Genomic DNA, 25661 nt, shown 5'->3' with positions numbered 1-25661 from the left:
AGAAAGGTGGGTCTCTCGCCGCAGAGTCCAGTGGCTGACGAGCCACATTTCCAGAGATGCGCAGTAAAAAGGAGTTTCACCTACAAGCGTTGCCGTAATTCTAGCACCAACATAGCATGATTACAATTCACTAACAATAATCTGTATGCCTCTGGAATGTGTGTTTATATATGACAAACAACAGAGATCCTAGCACTAATCCTTGCACAGACAGTATATAATCCTTCCTCTACTGTGTTCTATAGAGTAGCCAGTTCCAAATCTAAACCTGCAATTCATCCTAGATCCCATGCACTTTTATCATCTGAATCAACCAGCCATGAGGAAACTTGTCAAATGCCTTACTCAAATCAGATTTTGTTCACTACCTTACCCTTATCAAATACTTTTGTCGCCTCCTAAAAAAACAATCAGGTTTGTAAAACACAATCATTCTCACAAAATGTCATGCTGATTGGTACATCTGGAAATTAATACAAATGTATCAATTGATCCAATGTCACCAGTTATGCACATGCAGACTGATGAGATGGTGGTGAAATCTTCATTTAAGTTCTCAGTGACGTGACCGGCATTGAAACTGGATGCAAGGTAAGACAAGGAAATTCCAGCCCAAAATATTCACAGAAAAAGACTACTTAAGATTATTCTAATCAACAACAGGTTGATTTTTCTCCTGCAGAAAATGTGTATAGACAATCGACTGAAAATAATAAGACAGTCCTCAGGATTACCTGCAATAGAGCTCCCATAAGTCTAAATTCTGAATTCTTTGAATTTGCATGATTCGGTTCTGATCCATTGTTTGTCCAAAGAGTTCTGCGACTTCCTGATATTCATTTGTAGATTTATGCAATGGACAGAGCTAAAACAGAGTTTATAATTTAAATTGATAGGTTAAGATGCAGTTACAAACCATGTTAGGAAACTGGAGTTACAGCTGGATGACCTTTGGCTCCGACTAGAGAACAAGGACATGATAGATAGGAGGTACAGGGAGGCAATCCTCCCAAAGTTGCAGGAGGCAGGTAGCTGGATGACTGCCAGGAGAGGGAAAGGCAACAAGCAGACAGTGCAGAGTACTCTTGTGGCCATTCTCCTCAAAAATAAATATATCACTATTGGGACAGTCAATTTACTCGGGGAAAGCTGCAACAACCAGGTCTCTGACACTGAACAACACACACAAAATGCTGTAGGAACTCAGCAGGTCAGGCAGCATCCACAGAAACAAATTAGCAATCAATGTTTCAGGCCAAAACCTACCATCAGGATTGAAAAAGGGGGAAGATGCCAGAATAAGAAGGTGGAAAGAAGGACAAAATAGAAGGTAATAGGTGAAGCCAGGTGAGTGGGGGAGGGAGGTTGAAGTAAGAAGATGATTGGTGGAAAAGGCAAAGGGCTGGAGAAGTAGGAATGTAGTAGGAGAGAAGAGTGGACCATGGGAGAAAGGGAAGGACCATGAGAGAAACAGCATGACAGGGAGGTGATGGGCAGGAAAATGAAGAGATGACTGGGGAATTGAAAATTACTGGAATTTAGAGACACCAATGTTTATGCTATCAGGTTGGAGGTGACCTAGAGGGAAAAAGAGGTGTTGCTCCTCAAGCCTGAGAGAAGCCTCATCATGGTACAAGATTAGGCCATGGACTGATAAATCAGAACGGGAGTGGGGATAAGAATTAAGATGGTTGGCCACCCAAAAATTCACCTTTTGGGATGGAGCAGAGCAGACCCCAATGTAAGTCGGGCCTCACCAATGCCAATGTAGATGAAGCCACTTCGGGAGTAATGGATACAATAGATGACAGGTGAAGTATCACCTCAAAGGACTAGTTGGGGTCCTGAATGGAGGTGAATGGGTAGGTGTAGCCTTCTTCCGCTTGCAGAGATAAGTGCCAGGACAAATGAAGAATCCTTGCAGGTAGGTTTGCTAGCATGGTTCAGGAGGGTTTAAACTAATTTGCAAGGGGGATGGGACCCGGAGCAATAGAGCAGTGAAAGAAGTGCATGGAGTAAAGCCAGATCTAACATATAGAGAGGCTTTGCGAAAAGAGAAGCAGAATAAAGGGTGTAAAGGTAGGAAGGTAGAAGGGCTAAAGTGTGTGTACTTCAATGCAAGAAGCACCAGGAACAAAGGTGATGAACTAAGAGCTTGGATACATACATGGAATTATGATGTAGTGGCCATTACGGAGACTTGGCTGGTACCAGGGCAGGAATGGATTCTCTATATTCCTGGATTTCAGTGCTTTAAAAGGGATAGAGAGAGGGGAAAAGGGGAGGAAGGGTGGCATTACTGGTCAGGGATACTATTACAGCTACAGAAAGGGTGGTAATGTAGCAGGATCCTCTTTTGAGTCAGTATGGGTGGAAGTCAGGAACAGGAAGGGAGCAGTTACTCTACTGGGGGTATTCTATAGGCTCCCTGGTAGCAGCAGAGATACCGAGGAGCAGATTGGGAGGCAGATTTTAGAAAGGTGCAAAAATAACAGGGTTATTATCATGGGTGACTTTAACTTCCCTAATATTGATTGGCACCTGATTAGTTCCAAGGGTTTGGATGGGGCAGAGTTTGTTAAGTGTGTCCAGGATGGATTCCTGTCACAGCATGTTGACAGGCCGATTAGGGGGAATGCCATACTAGATCTAGTATTAGGTAATGAATCGGGTCAGGTCACAGATCTCTCAGTGGGTGAGCATCTGGGGGACAGTAACCACCGCTCCCTGACCTTTAGCATTATCATGGAAAAGGAAAGAATCAGTGAGGGCAGGAAAATTTTAAATTGGGGAAGGGCAAATTATGAGGCTATAAGGCTAGGACTTGCCAGTGTGAATTGGGATGATGTTTTTGCAGGGAAATGTACTATCTACTAAGGATTTAGAAGGAGTGGATTGGGACAATTTGTTTTATAGGAAGGATGTAATAGAGAAATGGAGGTCAATTAAAGGTGAAATTTTGAGGGTACAGAATCTTTATGTTCCTGTTAGGTTGAAAGGAAAGGTAAAAAATTTGAGAGAGCCATGGTTTTCAAGAGATATTGGAAACTTGGTTAGGAAAAAGAGAGATATCTACAATAAATATAGGCAGCATGGAGTAAATGAGGTGCTCAAAGAATATAAAGAATGTAAGACAAATCTTAAGAAAGAAATTAGAAAAGCTAAAAGAAGATACGAGGTTGCTTTGGCAAGTAAGGTGAAAATAAATCCGAAGAGTTTCTACAGTTATATTAATAGCAAAAGGATATTGAGGGATAAAGTTGGTCCCTTAGAGAATCAGAGTGGACAGCTATGTGTGGAGTGGAAAGAGATGGGGGAGATTTTGAACAATTTCTTTTCTTCAGTGTTCACTAAGGAGAAGGATATTGAATTGTGTAAGGTAAGGGAAAGAAGTAGGGAAGTTATGGAAACTATGACGATTAAAGAGGAGGAAGTACTGGCGCTTTTAAGGAATATAAAAGTGGATAAATCTCCAGGTCCTGACAGGATTTCCCTAGGACCTTGAGGAAAGTTAGTGTAGAAATAACTGGGGCTTTGACAGAAATATTTCAAATGTCATTAGAAAGGGGAATGGTGCTGGAGGATTGGCGTACTGCTCATGTGGTTCCATTGTTTAAAAAGGGTTCTAAGAGTAAAACTAGCAATTATAGGCCTGTCAGGTTGACGTCAGTTGTCTATTGCATCCGGTGCTCCTGGTGCGGCCTCCTCTACATCAGCGAGACCCGACACAGATTGGGGGACCGCTTCATCGAGCACCTCCGCTCCGTCCGTCACAATAGACAGGACCTCCCGGTTGCCATCCACTTCAACTCTGCCTCTCATTCCCATCTAGATATGTCCATACGTGGCCTCCTCTACTGCCATGATGAGGCCAAACTCAGGTTGGAGGAGCAACACCTCATCTACCGTCTGGGTAGCCTCCAGCCTGGTGGTATGAACATTGAAATCTCCAATTTCCAGTAATTCCCTCCCCCTCCCACCATCCTAGGTCCCTCTCTGCCCCTCTCTCCTTTCAACTTTCTGCTCTTTTATCTCTACAGTTCTTCATGCTTATCCCCTCCCCCCTTTATCCTTCCTCTGACTGGTTCTCCACCTGGCGCCTCTGGCCCTTCCCCCTCCCCATCTCTATTACTGGGCTTCGGCCCTCTCTTCCTCCCCCCCCCCCCCCCATTCCTGATGAAGGGTCTCGGCCTGAAACGTTGGCTACTCTTTTCTCACAGATGCTGCCTGACCTGCTGAGTTCTTCCAGCGTCGTGTACGTATTCTTTGATCAACAGCATCTGCAGTTATATTTTTGTGAGGTTGATATCAGTGATGGGTAAATTAATGAAAACTATTCTTAGAGATGGTATATATAATTATCTGGATAGATAGGATCTGATTAGGAACAGTCAGCATGGATTTGTGCGTGGAAGGTCATGTTTGACAAATATTATTGAATTTTTTGAAGAGGTCACTAGGAAAGTTGACGAGGGTAAAGCAGTGGATTTTGTCTATATGGACTTCAGTAAGGCCTTTGACAAGATTCCACATGGAAGGTTAGTTAGGAAGGTTCAATCATTAGGTATTAATATTGAAGTAGTAAAATGGATTCAACAGTGGCTGGATGGGTCATGCCAGGGAGTAGTGGTGGATAACTGTTTGTCAGGTTTGAGGCCGGTGACTAGTGGTGTGCCTCAGAGATCTGTACTGGGTCCAATGTTGTTTGTCATATACATTAATGATCTGGATGATGGGGTGGTAAATTGGATTAGTAAGTATGCAGATGATACGAAGGTAGGTGGCGTTGTGGATAATGAAGTAGGTTGTCAAAGCTTGCAGAGAGATTTAGGCAAATTAGAAGAGTAGGCTGAATGATGGCAGATGGAGTTCAATGCTGATAAGTGTGAGGTGCTACATTTTGGTAGGAATAATCCAAATAGGACATACATGGTAAATGGTAGGGCATTGAAGAATGCAGTAGAACAGAGTGATCTAGGAATAATGGTGCATAGTTCCCTAAAGGTGGAATCTCATGTGGATAGGTTGGTGAAGAAAACTTATGGTATGCTGGCCTTTATAAATCAGAGCATTGAGTATAGGAGTTGGTATGTAATGTTAAAATTGTACAAGGCATTAGTAAGGCCGAATTTGGAGTACTGTGTACAGTTCTGGTCACCGAATTATAGGAAAGATGTCAACAAAATAGAGAGAGTACAAAGAAGATTTACTAGAACATTACCTGGGTTTCAGCACCTAAGTTACAGGGAAAGGTTGAACAAGTCTTTATTCTTTGGAGCGTAGAAGGTTGAGGAGGGACTTGATAGAGGTATTTAAACTTATGAGGGGGATAGATAGAGTTGACGTGGATAGGCTTTTTCCATTGAGAGTAGGGGAGATTGAAACAAGAGGACATGAGTTGGGAGTTAGGGGACAAAAGTTTGAGGGTAACACGAGGGGGAATTTCTTTACTCAGAGAGTGGTAGCTGTGTGGAACGAGCTTCCAGTAGAAGTGATAGAGGCAGGTTCGGTATTGTCATTTAAAGTAAAATTGGATAGGTATATGGACAGGAAAGGAATGGAGGGTTGTGGGCTGAGTGCGGGCCAGTGGGACTGGGTGAGAGTAAGCATTTGGCACGGACTAGAAGGGCTGAGATGGCCTGTTTCCGTGCTGTAATTGTTATATGGTTACATTGACATGTGGTCAATGTTTAAGGATCTCTTGCAGGATATTAGGGATAAATTTGTCCCGGTGAGGAAGATAAAGAATGGTAGGGTGAAGGAACCATGGGTGACAAGTGAAGTGGAAAATCTATTCAGGTGGAAGAAGGCAGCATACATGATGTTTAGGAAGCAAGGATCAGATGGGTCTATTCAGGAATATAGGGTAGAAAGAAAGAAGCCTAAGAACGGGCTCAGAAGAGCAAGAAGGGGGCATGAGAAGGCCTTGGCAAGTAGGTAAAGGAAAACCCCAAGGCATTCTTCAATTATGTGAAGAACAAAAGGATGACAGGAGTGAAGGTAGGACAGATTAGAGATAAAGGTGGGAAGATGTGCCTGGAGGCTGTGGAAGTGAGCAAGGTCCTCAATGAATACTTCTCTTCGGTATTCACCAATGAGAGGGAACTTCATGACGGTGAGGACAATATGAGTGAGGTTGATGTTCTGGAGCATGTTGATATTAAGGGAGAGGAGGTGTTGGAGTTATTAAAATACATTAGGACAGATAAGTCCCCGGGGCCTGATGGAATATTCCCCAGGCTGCTCAACGAGGCGAGGGAAGAGATTGCTGAGCCTCTGGCTAGGATCTTTATGTCCTCGTTGTCCTCGGGAATGGTACCGGAGGATTGGAGGGAGACGAATGTTGTCCCCTTGTTCAAAAATTGTAGTAGGGATAGTCCGGGTAATTATAGACCAGTGAGCCATACGTCTGTGGTGGGAAAGCTGTTGGAAAAGATTCTTAGAGATAGGATCTGTGGGCATTTAGAGAATCATGGTCTGATCAGGGACAGTCAGCATGGCTTTGTGAAGGGCAGATCAAGTCTAACAAGCCTGATAGAATTCTTTGAGGAGGTGACCAGGCATATAGATGAGGGTAGTGCAGTGGATGTCATCTACATGGATTTTAGTAAGGCATTTGACTAGGTTCCACATGGTTGTCTTATTCAGAAAGTCAGAAAGCATGGGATCCAGGGAAGTTTGGCCATGTGGATTCAGAATTGGCTTGCCTGCAGAAGGCAGAGGGTCATGGTGGAGGGAGTACATTCAGATTGGAGGGTTGTGACTAGTGGTGTCCCACAAGGATCTGTTCTGGGACCTCTACTTTTCATGATTATTATTAACGATCTGGATGTGGGGGTAGGAGGGTGGGTTGGCAAGTTTGCAGACGACACAAATGTTGGTGATGTTGTAGATAGTGTAGAGGATTGCTGAAGATTGCAGAGAGACATTGATAGGATGCAGAAGTGGGCTGAGAAATGGCAGATGGAGTTCAATCTGTAGAAGTGTGAGGTGATACACTTTTGAAGGACAAACTTCAAGGCAGAGTACAAAGTAAATGGCAGGATACTTGGTAGCGTGGAGGATCAGAGGGATCTGGGGGTACATGTCCACAGATCTCTGAAAGTTGCCTCACAGGTAGATAGGGTAGTTAAGAAAGCTTATGGGGTGTTAGCTTTCATAAGTCGAGGGATAGAGTTTAAGAGTCGTGATGTAATGATACAGCTCTATAAAACTCTGGTTAGGCCACACTTGGAGTACTGTGTCCAGTTCTGATCGCCTCAGTATAGGAAGGATGTGGAAGCATTGGAAAGGGTACAGAGAAGATTTACCAGGATGCTGCCTGGTTTAGAGAGTATGCATTATGATCAGAGATTAAGGGAGCTAGGGCTTTACTCTTTGGAGAGAAGGAGGATGAGAGGAGACATGATAGAGGTCTACAAGATATTAAGAGGAATAGACAGAGTGGACAGCCAGCACCTCTTCCCCAGGGCACCACTGCTCAGTACAAGCAGTCATGGCTTTAAGGTAAGGGGAGGGAAGTTCAAGGGGGATATTAGAGGAAGGCTTTCTACTCAGAGAGTGGTTAGTGCATGGAATGCACTGCCTGAGTCAGTGGTGGAGGCAGATACACTAGTGAAGTTTAAGAGACTACTAGACAGGTATATGGAGGAATTTAAGGTGGGGGGTTATATGGGAGGCAGGGTTTGAGGGTCGGCATAACATTGTGGGCCGAGTGGCCTGTAATGTGCTGTACTATTCTATGTTCTATGTTCTAAGAAGGGAATCATGGAGGGAGTGAACTCTGTGAAAAGGAGAGATGGAGGGGTGGGAGGGAAAGAGAGTAAAGACATGTTTGGTGGTATGGTCCCGTTGAGGATGGCGTAAGCTGCAGAGAATGTTGTGATGGATGCCAATGCTCATGGGGTGGTAGATGAGGATAAGACATCTTGCCGAAGGGTTTCAGCCCAAAAGGTCGACTGTACTCTTTTACATAGATGCTGCCTGGCCTGCTGAGTTCCTCCAGCATTCTGTGTGCGTTGCATGGATTTGCAGCATCTGCATATTTTCTTGTTTGTGATCTCTATCCCTGCAAAAAGGCAGCAGGAAGATGGGGAGAGTACAGACATTCAGGAAATAGAGGAGATGCAGGTGAAGGTAGCATCAATGGTGGAGGAAGGGAAACCCCATTCTGTGAAGGAGGAGGACAACATTGATCTCCTGGAAAAGGAAGCCTTGTCCTGAGAGTAGATCCAGCAGAGATGAAGGAATTGAGAATAGGGTGAAGCATTTTTACAGGAGGTGGGAAAAGTTATAGTCAAGATAGCCATGGGAATTGATAGGTTTATAGGTATATGGAGGAATTTAAGGTGGGGGGTTATATGGAAGGCAGGGTTTGAGGGTCGGCACAACATTGTGGGCTGAAGGGCCTGTAATGTGCTGTACTATTATAATCTATTCTATTCTATAAAAGAAGTTGGTTAACAATTTATCCCCAGTGATGGAGACAGATCAGAAAAGGAAAGATAGATGTCAGAAATGGACCAAGTAAATTTAAGAGCAGAATAGAAGTTGGAGGAAAAGTTGATGAAATTGACGAACTTAGCATGGGTGCATGAAATAGCACCAATGCAGTTGTCAATGAAGTGCAGGAAGAGATGGGAAGCATTACCAGGGAAGGCTTAGAAATTGGACTGTTCTATGTAGCCAATGAAGAGACGGGCATAGCTGGGGCCCATGGCTATACCTTGAGTTTCAAGAAAGTAGGAGGAAATGAAAAAGTATTGTTGAGAGTGAGGACCAGTTCCGTCAGACAGAGGATGTTGATGGTGGAGGGGAACTGGTTGGGTCTTCTGTCAAGAAAGATGTGGAGATCTTTAAGGCCTTCTTGATGTGGGATAGATCTATATACGGGCTGGACATCCACAGTGAAAATAAGGCAATCTGGGCCAGTGAATTAAAAGGTTGAGCAGATTGAGAGAATGTGAAGTGTCATGGATGTAGGTGGGAAGGGATTGCACCAGAGGGATAAAATAGAGTTGAGGTATGTGGACATGAGCTCGGTGGGGCAGGAGCAGGCAGAAACAATGGGTCTATCTGGACAGACAGGCTTGTGAATCTTGGGTAGGAGGTAGAAACGAGGTAGTGGAGAATGTGAACTATGAGGTTGCCATTAAGTCTGGCTCTCAGGTTCAGAAGGGAAGGGGTGAGAACAGGAGAGCAATAGTGATAGGGGATTCCATAGTTAGAGGAGCAGATAGGAGATTCCTTGTACATGAAGAAGTCATCAAGATGGAATGTTGACTTCCAGGTTCAAGGATCAGATTGGGTCCACAGCATTCTAAAGAGGGAACAGTGCAAAGCCAGATGTATTGGTACACAATGGTATCAATATCATAGGTAGGAAAAGGGATGAGGTTCTGAAGAGAGAATATCAGGAGCTAGGAAGAAAGCTGAAAGGCAGGATCTCAAGGGCAGTGATCCCTGGATTGCTGCTTGTGCCACGCACCAGTGAGGGTATGAATAAGATGATTTTGCAGATGAATGAGTGGCTGAGGAATCACTGAGTCACTCTGAAAGAAGATCACAGTTTCAAGCTTAACATTCAAGGATATCATTGTATTGAGAGGACAGGCAGGTATGTAGAGGGGATGGAGTGGCTCTGTTGGGGAAAAAAATGAAATTAAATCCTTAGAAAGAGGTGACATAAGATCAGATGATGAAGAATCCTTGAGGATGGAGTTAGGAAATGGCAAGGGTACAAAGATCCTGATGGGAGTTATATCAAGTGACCACAATGCCATTAGTTTCAAAGTAAAAATGGAAGAAGATAGGTCTGGCCATGGGTTGAGATTCTAAATTGGAGAAAGGACAATTCAGATGGTATCAAAAAGGATCAGGCAAGTGTGGATTGGGACAGTCTGTTTTCTGGCAAAGGTATACTTGGTAAGCGGAAGGTCTTCAAAAGTGAAATTTAGAAAGTACAAAGCTTGTGTGAGCCTGTCAGAATAAAAGGTAAGGATAAAAGGTGTAGGGTATCTTGGTTTTCAAGAGATATCAAGGCCCTGGTTGAGAAGCAAGGAGGTGCATAGCAGGTATAGGAGGCAGGAGCAAATAAGGAGCTTTGGAGTACAAGAAATGCAACAGAATACTAAAGAAATCAAGAGGGCTAAAAGAAGACATAAAGTTGCTCTAGAAGGTAAGGTGAAGGAGAATCCTAAGGGATTCTACAGATATGTTTGGAGCAAAAGGACTGCAAGGGACAAAATCGATCCTCTGGAAGACCAGAATGGTAATCCATTTATGTAGCCAAAACAGTTGGGGGAGATCATAAATTATTTATTTTTTACATCTATATTTACTCAGGAAATGGACACAGAGTCTATAGAAGTGAGGCAAAGGGACATGAACTTCATGGACCCAGTACAAATTACAGAGGAGGAGGTTTTTGCTACCCTGAGGCAAATCAGGGTGGATAAATCCCCAGGGCCTGACAAGGTGTTCCATCTTACCATACAGGAGGCAAGTGCAGAAACTGCCAGGGCCCTAGCAGAGATATTTAAATCAACCTTAGCGACAGGAGGGGTACGAGAGGATTGGAGGATAGTCAATGTTGTTCCACTGTTTAAAAAAAGCTCTAAACAGAAACCAGGAAATTATAGACCAGTGAATCTGATATCAGTTGTCAGAAAGTAATTAGAAGGTATTCTAAGGGACCGGATATATACAGTAAGTATTTGGATAGACATGGGCTGATTAAGGATAGTCAGCATGGCTTTGTGTGTGGTATGTCATGTCTAACCAATCTTAAGAGTTTTCTGAGCAATTTACCAGGAAAGTGGATGAAGCAAGGCAGTGGATGTTGTGTACATTGACTTCAGCAAGGCATTTAACAAGTTCACGGTTGGAAGATTGGTCAAAAATGTTCAATTGCTCGGCATTCAAGATGAGAGTAACTTGGATTAGACATTAGCTTTATGGGAGAAGCCACAGAATGATGGTAGTTTGTTGCCTCTCTGACTGGAAGCTTGTGACTAGTGAAGTGCTGCAGAGATCGAAGCTGGGTCCATTGGTATTTCTCATTAATATCAATGATCTGGATGATAATGTGCTTACTGGATCAGCAAATTAACAGATAACACCAAGATTGGGGTGTAGTAGACAGCAAAGAAGGCTATCATGGCTTTCAGCGGGATCTGAACGAGCTGGAAAAATGGGCTGAAAAATGGCAGATGGATTTCAAGACAACAAGTGTGAGATGCTGTACTTAGGTAGAACCAACCAGGATAGGTCTAACACAGTGAAAAGAAGGGCACTAAGGAGTGCTGTAGAACGAAGAGATCTGAGAATGCAGGTCCATAATTCTTGCAGGTTGATAGGGTTGAAAAGAAAGATTTTGGCATAATGGCCTTTATAAATCAAAGTAATGAGTACAGGAGATGGGATGTTATGTTGAAGTCATACAAGACATCGGTGAGGCCTAATTTTGAGTATTGTGTGCAGATTTGGTTCCCCACCTATAGGAATGATGTAAATAAGACCATAAGATATAGCAGCAGGCTATTTGGTCCATGGAGTCTGCTCTGCCATCTCATCATGGCTAATCCAATTTTCCTCTCAGCCCCAATCTCCTGCCTTCTCCCCGTATCCCTTCATGCCCTGACCAATCATGTATCTATCAATCTCTAACTAAAATATACATAACAACTTTGGCTTCCACAGCTGCCTACTGCAAAGAATCCCACAGATTCACTACATTCTGGTGAAATAAATACCTCTTCATCTCCCTTCCAAAAGGCTCACAACTGCACACTGAGGCTGTCGTAGCCTCTCCCACAAAGGAAACATCCCCTCTACATCCATTCTATCGAGGCAATTCACCATTTGAGAGGTTTTAATGAGGTGACCTCCCATTCTTCTGAATTCTAGTGAATATAGGCCTAGAGCCATCAAATGCTCTTAAATGACAAGCCATTCAATCATGGAATCATTTTCATAAACCTTCTTTAAACCCTCTCTAGTTTCAACACATCCATTCTAAGATATGGGAACCAAACCTGCTCACAATACTCCCAAGTGAGGCCTCACCAATTCTTTATAAAGTTTCAACATTACATCCTTGCTTTTATATTCTAGTCCAAGATATTAAAGCACAAACTAACGGAGATGGGAGTAGACTCTTACATGGTGGATTGGATAGTGGACTACTTGACAGATAGACCTCAGTATGTGCGGTTGGGAGACTGTAGGTCTGACACAGTGGTCAGCAGCACAGGAGTGCCACAGGGAACCGTACTCTCTCCGGTCCTGTTCACCCTGTACACATCTGACTTCCAATATAACTCGGAGTCCTGCCATGTGCAGAAGTTCGCTGATGACACGGCCATAGTGGGGTGTGTCAGGAATGGACAGGAGGAGGAGTATAGGAAACTGATACAGGACTTTGTGATATGGTGCAACTCAAACTACCTGCGTCTCAATGTCACCAAGACCAAGGAGATGGTGGTGGACTTTAGGAGATCTAGGACTCACATGGAGCCAGTGATCATTAATGGAGAGTGTGTGGAGCAGGTTAAGACCTACAAGTATCTGGGAGTACAGTTGGACGAGAAGCTAGACTGGACTGCCAACACAGATGCCTTGTGCAGGAAGGCACAGAGTCGACTGTACTTCCTTAGAAGGTTGGCGTCATTCAATGTCTGCAGTGAGATGCTGAAGATGTTCTATAGGTCAGTTGTTGAGAGCGCCCTCTTCTTTGTGGTGGCGTGTTGGGGAGGAAGCATTAAGAAGAAGGACGCCTCACGTCTTAATAAGCTGATAAGGAAGGCGGGCTCTGTCGTGGGCAAAGTACTGGAGAGTTTAACATCGGTAGCTGAGCGAAGGGCGCTGAGTAGGCTACGGTCAATTATGGAAAACCCTGAACATCCTCTACATAGCACCATCCAGAGACAGAGAAGCAGTTTCAGCGACAGGTTACTGTCGATGCAATGCTCCTCAGACAGGATGAAGAGGTCAATACTCCCCAATGCCATTAGGCTTTACAATTCAACTGCCAGGACTTAAGAACTTTTTAAAGCTATTATTAATGCTTTTTGAGCTAGTGATTTAGATGCATATCATATTATTACTGAGTTAAGTATTGTATTGTATGTAATGAGTTTTTGCTACAACAAGTGTATGGGACATTGGAAAAAAATGCTGAATTTCCCCATGGGGATGAATAAAGTATCTATCTATCTATCTATCTATCTATCTATCTCTTGAAATGAATGCCAACATTGCATATGCCTTCCTTACCACAGGCTCAACCTACAAATTAACCTTTAGGGTGTTCTGCGCAAGGTTTCCCATGCCCCTTTGCACCTCAGTTTTCTGTATTTTCTCTCCATTCAGAAAATAGTCAACCCTTTCATTTCTCCCACCAAAGTGCATGACCATACACTTCCTGACACTGTATTCCATCTCCCATTTCTTTGCCCATTCTCTTAATCTGTCTAAGACCTTCTGTAGCCTCTCTACTTCCTCAAAACTACCTGCCCCTCCACCTATCTCCACATCGTCTGCAAACTTTGTAACAAAGTCATCAAACCATAATCAAAATCATTGACATATAACATAAGAAGAATTGGTCCCAACATAGACCACCATGAAACACAAGTTACCAGCAGCCAACCCAAAGAGGCTCCCTTTAATCCCACAGTATGCCTCCTGCCAATCAGCCACTGCTTTATTCATGCCAGAATCTTTCCTATAATATCACGGGCTCGTAGCTTGTTAATCAGTCTCATGTGTGGCACCTTGTCAAAGGCCTTCTGAAAATCCAAGTACACAACAGCAACTGATTCTCCGTTGTCAATCCTGCTTGCTATTTCTTCAAAGAATTCCAACAGATTCCAACAGCTGTGGAGGCCAGGTCATTGCGTGTACTTAAGGCAGAGTTTGAGAGGTTCTTGATTGGACACAGCATCAAAGGTTATAGCATGAAAGCTGAGGAGGGGAAAAAGGATCAGCAATGATTGAATGGTGGACGGACTCAATGGGCCAGATGGCTTATTTCTGCTCCTGTGCCTTATGGTCTTATTAAGGTCTTAACTTGCTAAGCAGCCTCATGTATGGCACCTTGTCAAAGGCCTCCAGATAACCCAAGTACACAACATCCACCGATTCTCCTTTGTCTATCCTGCTTGTTACTTCTTCAAAGAATTCCAACAGCATTGTCAGGCAAGATTTTTCCTCGTGGCATTTTATCATGTGCGTCCAAGTATTCTGAGACCTCATCCTTAATAATCAACTCTGACATCTTTCTGACCACTGAGGTCAGACTAATTGACTGATAGTTTCCTTTCTTCTGCCTCCCTTCTTGAAGAGTGGCGAGACATTTGCAATTTTTCAGTCTTCCCTAAATATTCCAGAAACTAGACGTTCTTGAAAGATCATGACAAATGCCTCCATGTTCTCTTCAGCTACCTCTTTCAGAACACTGGGGTATACACCATCTGGTCTAAGTGAGTTATCTACCTTTAGACCTTTCAGTTTTCCAAGAACCTTCTCTCTAGTTATGGTTATTTCACACAATTCATGCCCCTGACACCTGAAACTTCCACCATAGTACCAGTGTTTTCCACAGTGAAGACCGATTCAAAATTATTGACTAACTTACTTTTGAATTCCATTTTTACCTTCTTCATAACATTTTCAGTTGCCTACTGTTGTTTTTTAAAATCTTCCCAATCCTCTAACTTCCCACTAATTTTTGCTCTAGTATATGCCCCCTCTTCAGCTTTTATGTAGGCTTTCACTTCTCTTGTTAGCCATGGTTGTGTCATCTTTCCTTTAAAATACTTCCTCTTCATGATGTACATATCCTGTGCCTTCCAAATTGCTTCCAGAAATTCCAGCCATTGCTGCTTTGCCATAATTCCTGCCAGTATCCTTTCCAATCAATCCTGGCTAACTTCTCTCTCATGCCTCTGTAATGCCATTTACTCCACTATAATACTGATACATTTGACTTCAGCTTCATCTCAAATTTCAGGGTGAATTTGCCCATATTATGGTCACTTCCCCTAAGGGTTCTTTTACCTTTACCTCTCTAATTAACAAACAAGAGAAAATCAGCAGATGCTGGAAATCCAAGCAACACACACAATATGCTGGAGGAACTCAGCAAGCCAGGTAGCATCTATGGAATAGAGTACAGTCGACGTTTCGGGCCAAGTCGCTTCGGCAGGACTGAATGAAAAAGAGATAAGGAGTAGATTTTAAAGTTGGGGGAGGGGAGAGAGAAACACATGGGATTAGGTGAAACTGGGAGGGGGAGGGATGAAGTAAACAGCTGGGAAGTTGATTGGTGAAAGATATACGGGGCTGGAGAAGGGGGAGTCTGATAGGAGAGAACAGAAGACCATTGGGAAAAAAACAGAAGGGAGGGGCACCAGAGGGAGGCAATTGGCTGGTTCATTGCAAAACACCCAATCCGGAATAGCTGATCCTCTAGTGGGTTCAATCACGAGCTGTTCTAAAAAGCCATCTCGTAGGCATTCTGGAAATTTCCCCTCCTGGAATCCAGCACCAACCCAATTTTCCCAATCTACCTGCATATTGAAGTCCCTCATGACTATTGTCACTTTGCCCTTTTGGCATGCATTTTCTTTCTCCCATTGTAATTTGTAGGCCACATCCTTACTACTGTTTAGGTGTCTGAATACAACTCCCATCAGGGTCTTTTCACCTTTTGCCATTTCTTAGATCTATCCATAATGATTCAACACCTTCTGATCCTGTCACCTCTTTCTAATGATTTGACTTTGTTACCAACAGAGCAACACCACCCCCTCTGCCTTCTTACCCATCCTTTCAATATAATGTGTACCCTTGGACATTAAGCTCCCAGTTATAATCTTTCAACTGTGCTACCTTATTTCGTTTTTCTGCGTGTATTCAAACACCTTCTGTTCTGTATTCACCCTTTTCGGTTTTATCCACCTTTTATATTGCAACTCATCCTGTTGACTGATATTTTGCCCTATTAACAGCGTCTCCTCACTATACATTGCCTCTGTTTGTAAACCAGCTACCTTATCTACAGCACCATTATCTGCCTCTCCTACGATACTATTTGCATTGAAATATATGTAGCTCCAGAACACTAGTCGCACCATGCTCAACTTTTTGATTCCTAACTTTAAACAAGGTCTTACCAACATCTGCCTCCACAACCTCTCCACTATATGTTCTGGCATTCTGGTTCCCATCCCCTATAACTCTAGTTTAAACCCCACCATGCAACACTAACAAACATTCCTACTAGGGCATTAGTCTCCCTCCCATTCGGGACCATCTCTCTCCTTGGAAGAGAGTCCAATGATCCTAAAAAAAAGTTTTACCCTCTGTCCTATACCAACTCTTTAGCCACATATTAAACTGTATAATCTTCCTTGTTCTGGCCTCACTAGACATGGCACAGGTAACAACCCTGAGATCACAACCCTAGAGGTTCAGCCCTTTAATTTAGTTCCTAACTCCCTGAACTCCCTATGCAGAACCTTGTCACTCGTCCTACCCATGTCCATGGACCATGACTTCTGACTGTTCATTCTCCCACTTAAGAATGCCAAGGACTCGATCAGAGATATTCCTGATCCTTACAGCCAGGAGGCAATATTCCATCTGGGAATCTCATTCTCACCCATTAATCCTTCTGTCCATTCCCCTAACTACAGAATCCCCTATCACTACAGCGCACCTCTTCTCCCTACTTCCCTTCTGAGTCACAGAGGCAGACTCAGTGCCAGAAACCCAACCAGTGTGAATTTCCTCTGTTAGGTCACACCCCTACTCCCTTGACAGTACCCAAAGTGATGCACCATTTGTTGAGGGGGATGGCCACAGCAGTACTTTGCACTGGCTCTTTAAACCTTTTCCAATTCCTGACTGTCACCTAGTTTCCTGTGTCCTGCATCTTGGGTGTGACTACCTCTTTATATGTCCTATTTATCACTTCCTCAGCCTCCCGAATGATCCCGAAGTTCATCCAGTTCCAACTCCAACTCCTTAATGGAGTTTGTTTGAAGCTGAAACTGGATGCACCTCACAATTGTAGTCGTCAGAGACACTGGGAGTCTCCCTGCCTTCCCACATCCCACAAGAGAAGCATTTCACTATCCTGCCTGGCATCTCTACTGTCCCTAGCTGAGCAGATATGAAGAAGAAAAGGGGAAAAAAATCAGCTTTTCTTTCCTTTGCTTTCTTGAGTGAAGCCTCTCTTCTTTGAAGCCCTGAGGAGCTAAAGCCTTAAGATCACCACTCTATGTCCACTCAGCTGATGGCCACTGCACTTGCCACTGCCTTCCTTTAGCTTCCTCTTACAATTCAATCCCAAACGCTGACTGGTTGCTGGTCAAAGGTTGAAAGAGTACAGAGAAAATTTACAAGGATGTTGCTGGTCCTGGAGGACACGAGTTATAAGGAAAGATTGAATAGGTTAGGACTTTGTTCCTTCGAATGTAGAAGATTAAGAGGAGATTTGATAGAAGTGTACAAAATTATGAGAGGTATAGATAGAGTAAAAGCAAGCAGACTTTTTCCAGTGAGGTTGGGTGGGACCACAACCAGAGGTCATGGGTTAAGGGTGAAACTTTAGGGGGAACATGACAGGAAACATCTCCACTCAGAGGGTCATCAGAGTGTGGAATGAACAGCCAGCTGAAGTGGTGCATGCAAGCTCAATTTCACCATCTAAGAGAAGTTTGAATAGGTACATGGATGGTAGTGGCATGGAGGGCGATGGTCCTGGTGCAGGTTGATGGAAGTAGGCAATTTAAATAGTTCAGCATGGACCAGATGAGATGAAGGGCCTGTTTCTGTGCTGTACTGCCCTATTACTATGTTGTCCTATACATCTGTAAGTGAATTGGAAGGAAATGTGGTAAGGATGACAGCAAAATAGAAATGGCATGAATTTCTGGGAAAAAATGAGGAAGGTGCAGGATAGATGTATTCCAAAGACAAAGAAACTCAAATGGTAAAATACTACAGCCGTGACTGACAAGGTAAGTCAAAGGTAATGTAAAAGCAAAAGAGAGGGCATCCAACAAAGCAAATATTATCAAGAAGATAAAGGATTGGGAAGCTTTTAAAAACTTACAGAAAGGAACTGAAAATTATTGGAAGGAGTACTAAGAGATAGGATCTACAAGTATTTGGATATATAGGGACTGATTAGGGAGAGTCAACATGGCTTTGTATGTGGTAGGTCTTGTTTAACCAATCTATTAAGAGTTTTTCAATGAGGTTACCAGGAAAGTAGATGAAGGGAAGGCATTTGGATGTTGTCTAAGTGGACTTCAGTAAGGCCTTTGACAAGATACCACATGGTAAGTTAGTTAGGAAGATTCAGTCGCTAGGTATACATGGTGAGATAGTAACTTGGATTAGACATTGGCTCAATGGAAGAAGCCAGAGAGTGGTAGTGGAGGATTGCTTCTGTCAGTGGAGGCCTGTGACTAGTGGTGTGCCACAGAGATCAGTGCTGGGTCCATTGTTATTTGTCATCTATATCAATGATCTCGATGATAATATGGTAAATTGGATCAACAAATTTGCTGATGATACAAAAGATTGGAGGTGTAGTGGACAGTGAGGAAGGTTTTCAAAGCTTGCAGAGGGATTTGGACCAGCTGGAAAAATGGTCTGACAAATGGCAGATGGAGTTTAATGCAGACAAGTGTGTGGTATTGCACTTTGGAAGGAAAAACCAATGTAGAACATACAAGGTAAATGGTAGGACACTGAGGGGTGCAGTAGAACAGAGGGATCTGGGAATACAGATAAATAATTCCCTAAAAGTGGCGCCACAAGTAGATAGGGTCGTAAAGAGAGCTTTTGGTACATTGGCTTTTATAAATCAAAGTATTGAGTATAAGAGTCGGAATGTAATGGTGAGGTTGTATAAGGCAATGGTGAGGCTGAATTTGGAGTATTGTGTGCAGTTTTGGTCACCTAATTACAGGAAGGATATTAATAAGGTTGAAAGATTGCAGAGAAGGTTTACAAGGATGTTGCTGGGACTTGAGAAACTGAGTTACAGAGAAAGGTTGAATAGGTTAGGACTTTATTCCCTGAAGCATAGAAGAATGAGGGGAGATTTGATAGAGGTATATAAAATTATGATGGGTATAGACAGAGTGAATGCAAGCAGGCTTTTTCCACTGAGGCTAGGGGAGAAAAAAAAACAAGAGGGCATGGGTTGAGGATGAAGGGAGAAAAGCTTAAAGGGAACATTAGGGGGGACTTCTTCACACAGAGAGTGGTGGGAGTGTGGAATGAGCTGACAGATGAAGTGGTAAATGCAGGCTCACTTTTAACATTTAAGAAAAACTTGGACAGGTACATGGATGAGAGGGTTATGGAGGGATATGGTCCAGATGCAGGTCAGTAGGACTAGGCAGAAAAATGGTTTGGCACAGCCAAGAAGGGCCGAAGGGACTGTTTCTGTGCTGTGATGTTCTATGGAAAAAACCATTAGGAGGGAAAAGTTGAAAAACGAAAGCAAGCTTGCAAACAGCATCAAGATGGTTAGAAAAGGCTTTTCAAATATATTAAAAAGTTCTTGCGTGCAGGTTAGCTAGAGTTGTTCAGATGGGTTTAAAGTAATTGGGCAAAAAGATGAGAACTGGGGTGATAGTGCTGAAGATGAGGTCATTGATTTACAAAGAGGCAACGTACAGTGAGACTCCAAGCAAGGAGAGGTTAATAACAGGGCAAATTTACAGTCAACAGGATGAGCTGCAATGTAAAAGGCAGACAAAATTGAAAATATTGATATTTGAATGCACATAGTATACGGATTAAGGTAGATGAACTTACAGCACTGTTACAGATTGGCATGCATGATGCTATAGGCATAACTGAATCATGGCTGAAAGAAGATTATAGCTGGAAGCGTAATGTCCAAGAATGCATATTGTATGGAAAGATCAGGCACGAATGCAGAGGGGGTGGCGTTGCTCTGTTGGTAAAAAATGAAATCAAATTATTAGAAAGAGGTGACTGAGGGTCGGATGGTGTTGAATAATTGAGGATAGATCTAAGGAACTGCAAAGGTAAAAAGACCCTTACAGGAGTTAATAACAGACACCCAGACAGTGGTAAGGATGTGGCCTACAAATTACAAAGGAAGATAGAAAATGCATGCCAAAAGGGCAATGTTACAATAGTTATGGGGGACTTCAACATACAGATAGATTGGGAAAATCAGATTGGTGCTGGATTCCAAGAGGGTGAATTTTTGGAATGCCTACGAGATGGCTTTTTAGAGCAATTCGTGGTTGAGCCCACTAGGGGATCAGTCATTCTGGATTAGGGGTTGTGTAATGAACTGGAATTGATTAGACAGCTTAAGGTAAAACAACCCTGATGGACAAGTGATCATAATATGATTGAATTCACATTGAAATTTAAAAAGGAGAAGCTAAAAAAAAGAGATGTATCAGTATTACAGTGGAGTAAAGGGAATTACAGAGCTATGAGAGAGGAGTTGGCCAGAATTGATTGGAAAAGGACACTGGCAGGGAAAACAGCAGAATAGCAATGGCTGGAATTTCTGGAAGCAATTCAGAAGGCATAGGATATGCACATCATAAAGAGGAAGAAGTATGTGGGAATTGAGAGAAGAGATTACAGGAGCATTAGCTATGATCTCTGAATCCTCTTTGACTGCAGGGGAAGTGCCGGAGGACTGGAGAATGGCAATTATAGTTCCCTTGTTTAAAAAAGGTAATAGGGAGAAACCTGGAAACTATAGACCAGTGAGTCTTACGTCAGTGGTATGCAAACTACTGGAAAGGATTCTTAAGGATAAGATCTACGAGCATTTAGAGAAGTACAGTCTACTCATGGATAGTCAACATGGCTTTGTGAAGGGAAGATCGTGCCTCACGAGCCTGATTGAGTTTTTTGAAGAGGTAACAAAAGAAATTGATGAGGGTAGGGCAGTGGATGTGGTCTACATGGACTTTAGCAAGGCATTTAACAAGGACCCTCATGAGAGACTCATCCAGGAAGTTATGAGGCATGGGATCAGTGGAACCTTGGCTGTTTGGATAAAAAATTGGCTTAAAGGAAGAAAGCAGAGGGTAGTTGTGGAAGGAAAGTATTCTGCCTGGAGGTCGGTGACTAGTGGAGTGGCACAGGGATCTGTCCTGGGACCCCTGCTATATGTGATTTTTATAAATGACCTGGATGTAGAGGCGGAAGGATGGGTGAGTAAGTTTGCGGATGACACGAAGATTGAAGGAGTTGTGGATGGAGCTGTAGGTTGTCGAAGGTTACAACAGGATATAGACAGGCTGCAGAGTTGGGCAGAAAAATGGCAGATGGAGTTCAATCCGGACAAGTGTGAGGTGATGCATTTTGGAAGGACAAACCAGAAGACTCAGTACAGGATTAATGGTAGTTACTTAAGAGTGTGGATGAACAAAGGGACCTTGGGGTTCAAATCTATACATCCCTCAAAGTTGCTGCACAAGTTGATAGGGTAGTTAAGAAGGCCTATGGGATGTTAGGCTTCATTAACAGGGGGATTGAGTTCAAGAGTAGAGAGGTCATGTTGCAACTCTACAAATCTCTGGTGAGACCGCACTTAAAGAGTATTGTGTTCAATTCTGGTCACCTCATTATAGGAAGGATGTGGAAGCTATGGAGAGGGTGCAGAGGAGATTTACCAGGATGTCCTGACGAAGGGTCTCGGCCCGAAACGTTGACAGCGCTTCTCCCTATAGATGCTGCCTGGCCTGCTGTGTTCCACCAGCATTTTGTGTGTGTTGTTGTTTACCAGGATGTTGCCTGGTTTGGAGAACAAGTCATATGAAGCAAGGTTAGCAGAGCTGGGACTTTTCTCTTTGGAGCATAGAAGAATGAGAGGGGACTTGATAGAGGTCTACAAGATTATGAGAGGCATAGATAGGGTGGATAGTCAGTACCTGTTTCCCAGGGCACCAATAGCAAACACCAGAGGGCATCTGTACAAAATTAAGGGAGGAAAGTTTAGGGGAGGCATCAGGGTTAAGTTTTTTTTACACCGAGGGTGATGAGTGCTTGGAATGACTTGCCAGGGATGGTGGTGGAGGCTAAAACATTAGGGGTATTTAAGAGCCTCTTGGGACAGGCACATGGATGAAAGATAAATGGAGGGTTATGGGGTCGTGTGGGTTTAGTACTTTTTTTTAAGGATTATATGGGTTGGCACAACATGGAGGGCTGAAGGCCTGTACTGTGCTGTAGTGTTCTATGATTCTATGGTTCTATTCCAAAGGCAAGATGACGCAACCATACATAACAAGAGAAGTCAAAGCCAACATAAAACTGAAAGACAGAGCGTTTAATTATGCAAAATTACTGGGAAGTTGGAAGATTGGAAAACTTTCAAACACCAACAGAAGGCAGCTAAAAAAGTAATTAAGAAGGTAAAGACTGAATATGAAAGTAAGCTAGCCAATAATATTAAAAAGGATACCAAAAGTTTCTTCAGATACATAAAGTGTAAAAGACAGGCAAGAGTGGATATTGGACAGCTGGAAAGGTAATGAAGGAACTGAAGGAAATTCACATTAGGCAGAAAATGGCACTGGGTAGACTGATGGGACTGAAGGCCGATAAATCCCCAGGGCCTGATGGTCTGCATCCCAGGGTACTTAAGGAGCTGGCTCTAGAAATCGTGGACGCATTTGTCATCATTTTCCAATGTTCTATAGATTCAGGATCAGTTCCTGAGGATTGGAGGGTAGCTAATGTTATCCCACTTTTTAAGAAAGGAGGGAGAGAGAAAACAGGGAATTATAGACCAGTTAGCCTGACGTCAGTGGTGGGGAAGATGCTGGAGTCAATTATAAAAGATGAAATAGCGGCATATTTAGATAGCAGTAACAGGATCGGTCCAAGTCAGCATAGATTTATGAAGGGGAAATCATGCTTGACTAATCCTCTGGAATTTTTTGAGGATGTAACTATGAAAATGGACAAGGGAGAGCCAGTGGATATAGTGTACCTGGACTTTCAGAAAGCCTTTGATGAGGTCCCACATAGGAGATTAGTGGGCAAAATTAGAGCACCTGGTATTGGGGGTAGGGTACTAACATGGATAGAAAATTGGTTGACAGACAAGAAACAAAGAGTAGGGATTAACAGGTCCTTTTCAGAATGGCAGGCAGTGACTAGTGGGGTACCGCAAGGCTCAGTGCTGGGACCGCAGCTATTTACAATATACATTAATGATTTAGATGAAGGGATTAAAAGTAACATTAACAAATTTGCAGATGACACAAAACTGGGTGGCAGTGTGAAATATGAGGTTGATGTTAGGAGAATGCAGGGTGACTTAGACAGGTTGGGTGAGTGGGCAGATGCATGGCAGATGCAGTTTAATGTGGATAAATGTGAGGTTATCCACTTTGGTGGCAAGAACAGGAAGACAGATTACTATCTGAATGGTGTCAAGTTAGGAAAAGGGGAAGTACAAGAAGATCTAGGTGTTCTTGTTCATCAGTCACTGAAAGTAAGCATGCAGGTACAGCAGACAGTGAAGAAAGCTAATGGCTTGTTGGCCTTTGTAACAAGGGGAGCTGAGTATAGGAGCAAAGAGGTCCTTCTGCAGTTGTACAGGGCCCTGGTGAGACCACACCTGGAGTATTGTGTTCAGTTTTGGTCTCCAAATTTGAGGAAGGACATTCTTGTTATTGAGGGAGTGCAGCACATGTTCCCAATGTTGGGGGAGTCCAGAACCAGAGGCCACAGTTTAAGAATAAGGGGTAGGCCATTTAGAACAGAGTTGAGGAAAAACTTTTTCACCAAGAGAGTTGTGGATCTAAGGAATGCCCTGCCTCAGAAGGCAGTGGAGGCCAATTCTCTGGATGCTTTCAAGAAAGAGTTAGATAGAGGTCTTAAAGATAGTGGAGTCAAAGAATATGGGGAGAAGGCAGGAATGGGGTACTGATTGTGGATGATCAGCCATGATCACAGTGAATGGCGGGTGCTGGCTCAGAGGGCCAAATGGCCTACTCCTGCACCTATTGTCTATTGTCAATGCCAGAGAGGTAGTAATATAGGACAAGGAAATGGTGTATGAACTGAATAAGTATTTTGCGTCAGTTTTCACTGTGGAAAACAATAGCAGTATGGTCGAAGTTCCAGAGGTCAGGGATCATGAAGTGTGTGAAGTTACTATTACTAAGGAGAAGGTTCTGGGAAAACTGAAAGCTCTGAAGGATAGATAAGTCACCTGGAAATGATGGTGTACACCCCAGGGTTCTGAAAGAGGTAGCTGAAGAGATTGTGGAGGCATTAATAATAATCTTTCAATAATCACTAGATTCTGGACTGGTTCCAGCAGACTGGAAAACTGCAAATATCACTCCACTCTTCAACAGGGGAGAGAGACAAAAGAAAGGAAATTATAGACTAGTTAGTCTGACTTCAGTGGTTGGGAAAATGTTGGAGTCGATTGTTAAGGATGTGGTTTCCAGGTACTTGGAGGCATATAATAGGCCGTAGTCTGCATGGTTTCCTCAAAGGAAAATCTTGACTAATGAATCTGTTGGAATTATTTGAAGATATAGCAAGCAGGATAGACAAAGGAGAATTGGTTGACACTGTGTACTTGAATTTTCAGAAGGCCTTTGACAAGGTGCCACACGAGGCTGCTTAATAAGCTATGAGCCCATGGTATTACAGGGAAGATTCTAGCATGGATAAAGCAGTGGCTGACTGGCAGGAAACAAAGAGTAAGAGTAAATGGAGCCTTTCCTGACTGGCTGCTGGTAACTACTGGTATTCACAGTGGTCTGTGATGGGAACAATTTTTACATTATATTGCAATGATTGGGATGATGGAATTGATGGCTTTGTTGCAAAGTTTGCAGACAATACAAAAATAGATGGAGGGCCAGGTAGTTTTGAGGAAGTAGAGATGCTACAGATGAACTTTGGCAGATTAGGAGAATGGGCAAAGAAATGGCAGATGGAATAGATTGTCGGGAAGTGTATGATCATGCACTTTGGTAGAAGAAAGGAAAGAGTCGACTATTTTCTAAATGGAGACAAAATACTAAACTCTGAAAAACAAAGGGACTTGGAAGTCCTTGTGCAGGATTCCCTAATGATTAATTTGCAGGTTGAGTCTTAATATACACTCAGTGGCCAGTTTATTAGGTATACCTGTATACTGGCAGCAACTCAATGCACAAGAACATGCAGACATGGTCAAGAGGTTCAATTGTCATTCAGACCAAACATCATAATGAGGAAGAAATGTGATGCAAGTGTCTTTGACTGTGGAATGATAGTTGGTGCCAGGTGGGGTGGTTTGAGTATCTCAAAAACTGCTGAGCTCCTGAGATTTTCACATACAAGTCTCTAGAGTTTACAGAGCATGGTTCGGGAAACAAAAAGAAAATATCCAGAGAGTGGCAATTCTGTGGGCAAACATGCCTTGTTAAAGGTCAGAGGAGAATGGCCAGATTGGTTCAAACAGACAGGAAGGCAACAATACTCAAAGAACCACACATTAATAAACACACAACACATCAGACCTTGAAGTAGATCAGCTACAGCAGCAGAAGAGCACGAACATACAGAAATAACTCTTGTGTCTAATAAAGTAGCCACTGAGTGTCGATGATTAACAATAA

At 43.1% G+C, this 25661-nt stretch overlaps 1 protein-coding gene across 8 annotated transcripts in view; it reads right to left on the bottom strand.

Moving 5' to 3' along the window:
* The window catches only part of LOC140735011 (protein mono-ADP-ribosyltransferase PARP11-like), a 232557-nt gene that overhangs the window by 27502 nt on the left and 179394 nt on the right, over positions 1-25661 (bottom strand). For 7 of the 8 annotated variants that reach the window (XM_073059824.1, XM_073059823.1, XM_073059826.1 and 4 more), the window contains one exon: positions 735-865. The exons of the other annotated variant lie outside the window; for it this stretch is intronic. In XM_073059824.1, coding sequence (XP_072915925.1) covers positions 735-865 — 131 coding nt within the window. The remainder of the gene's footprint in view (positions 1-734; positions 866-25661) is intronic. 8 annotated transcript variants of the gene reach the window in all.

Source organism: Hemitrygon akajei, chromosome 10 (genome assembly GCF_048418815.1).
Source record: "Hemitrygon akajei chromosome 10, sHemAka1.3, whole genome shotgun sequence".
NCBI lineage: Eukaryota > Metazoa > Chordata > Chondrichthyes > Myliobatiformes > Dasyatidae > Hemitrygon > Hemitrygon akajei.
The sequence above is the reverse complement of the archived record's forward strand: the minus strand, read 5'-3'. Positions and strand labels throughout refer to the sequence as shown.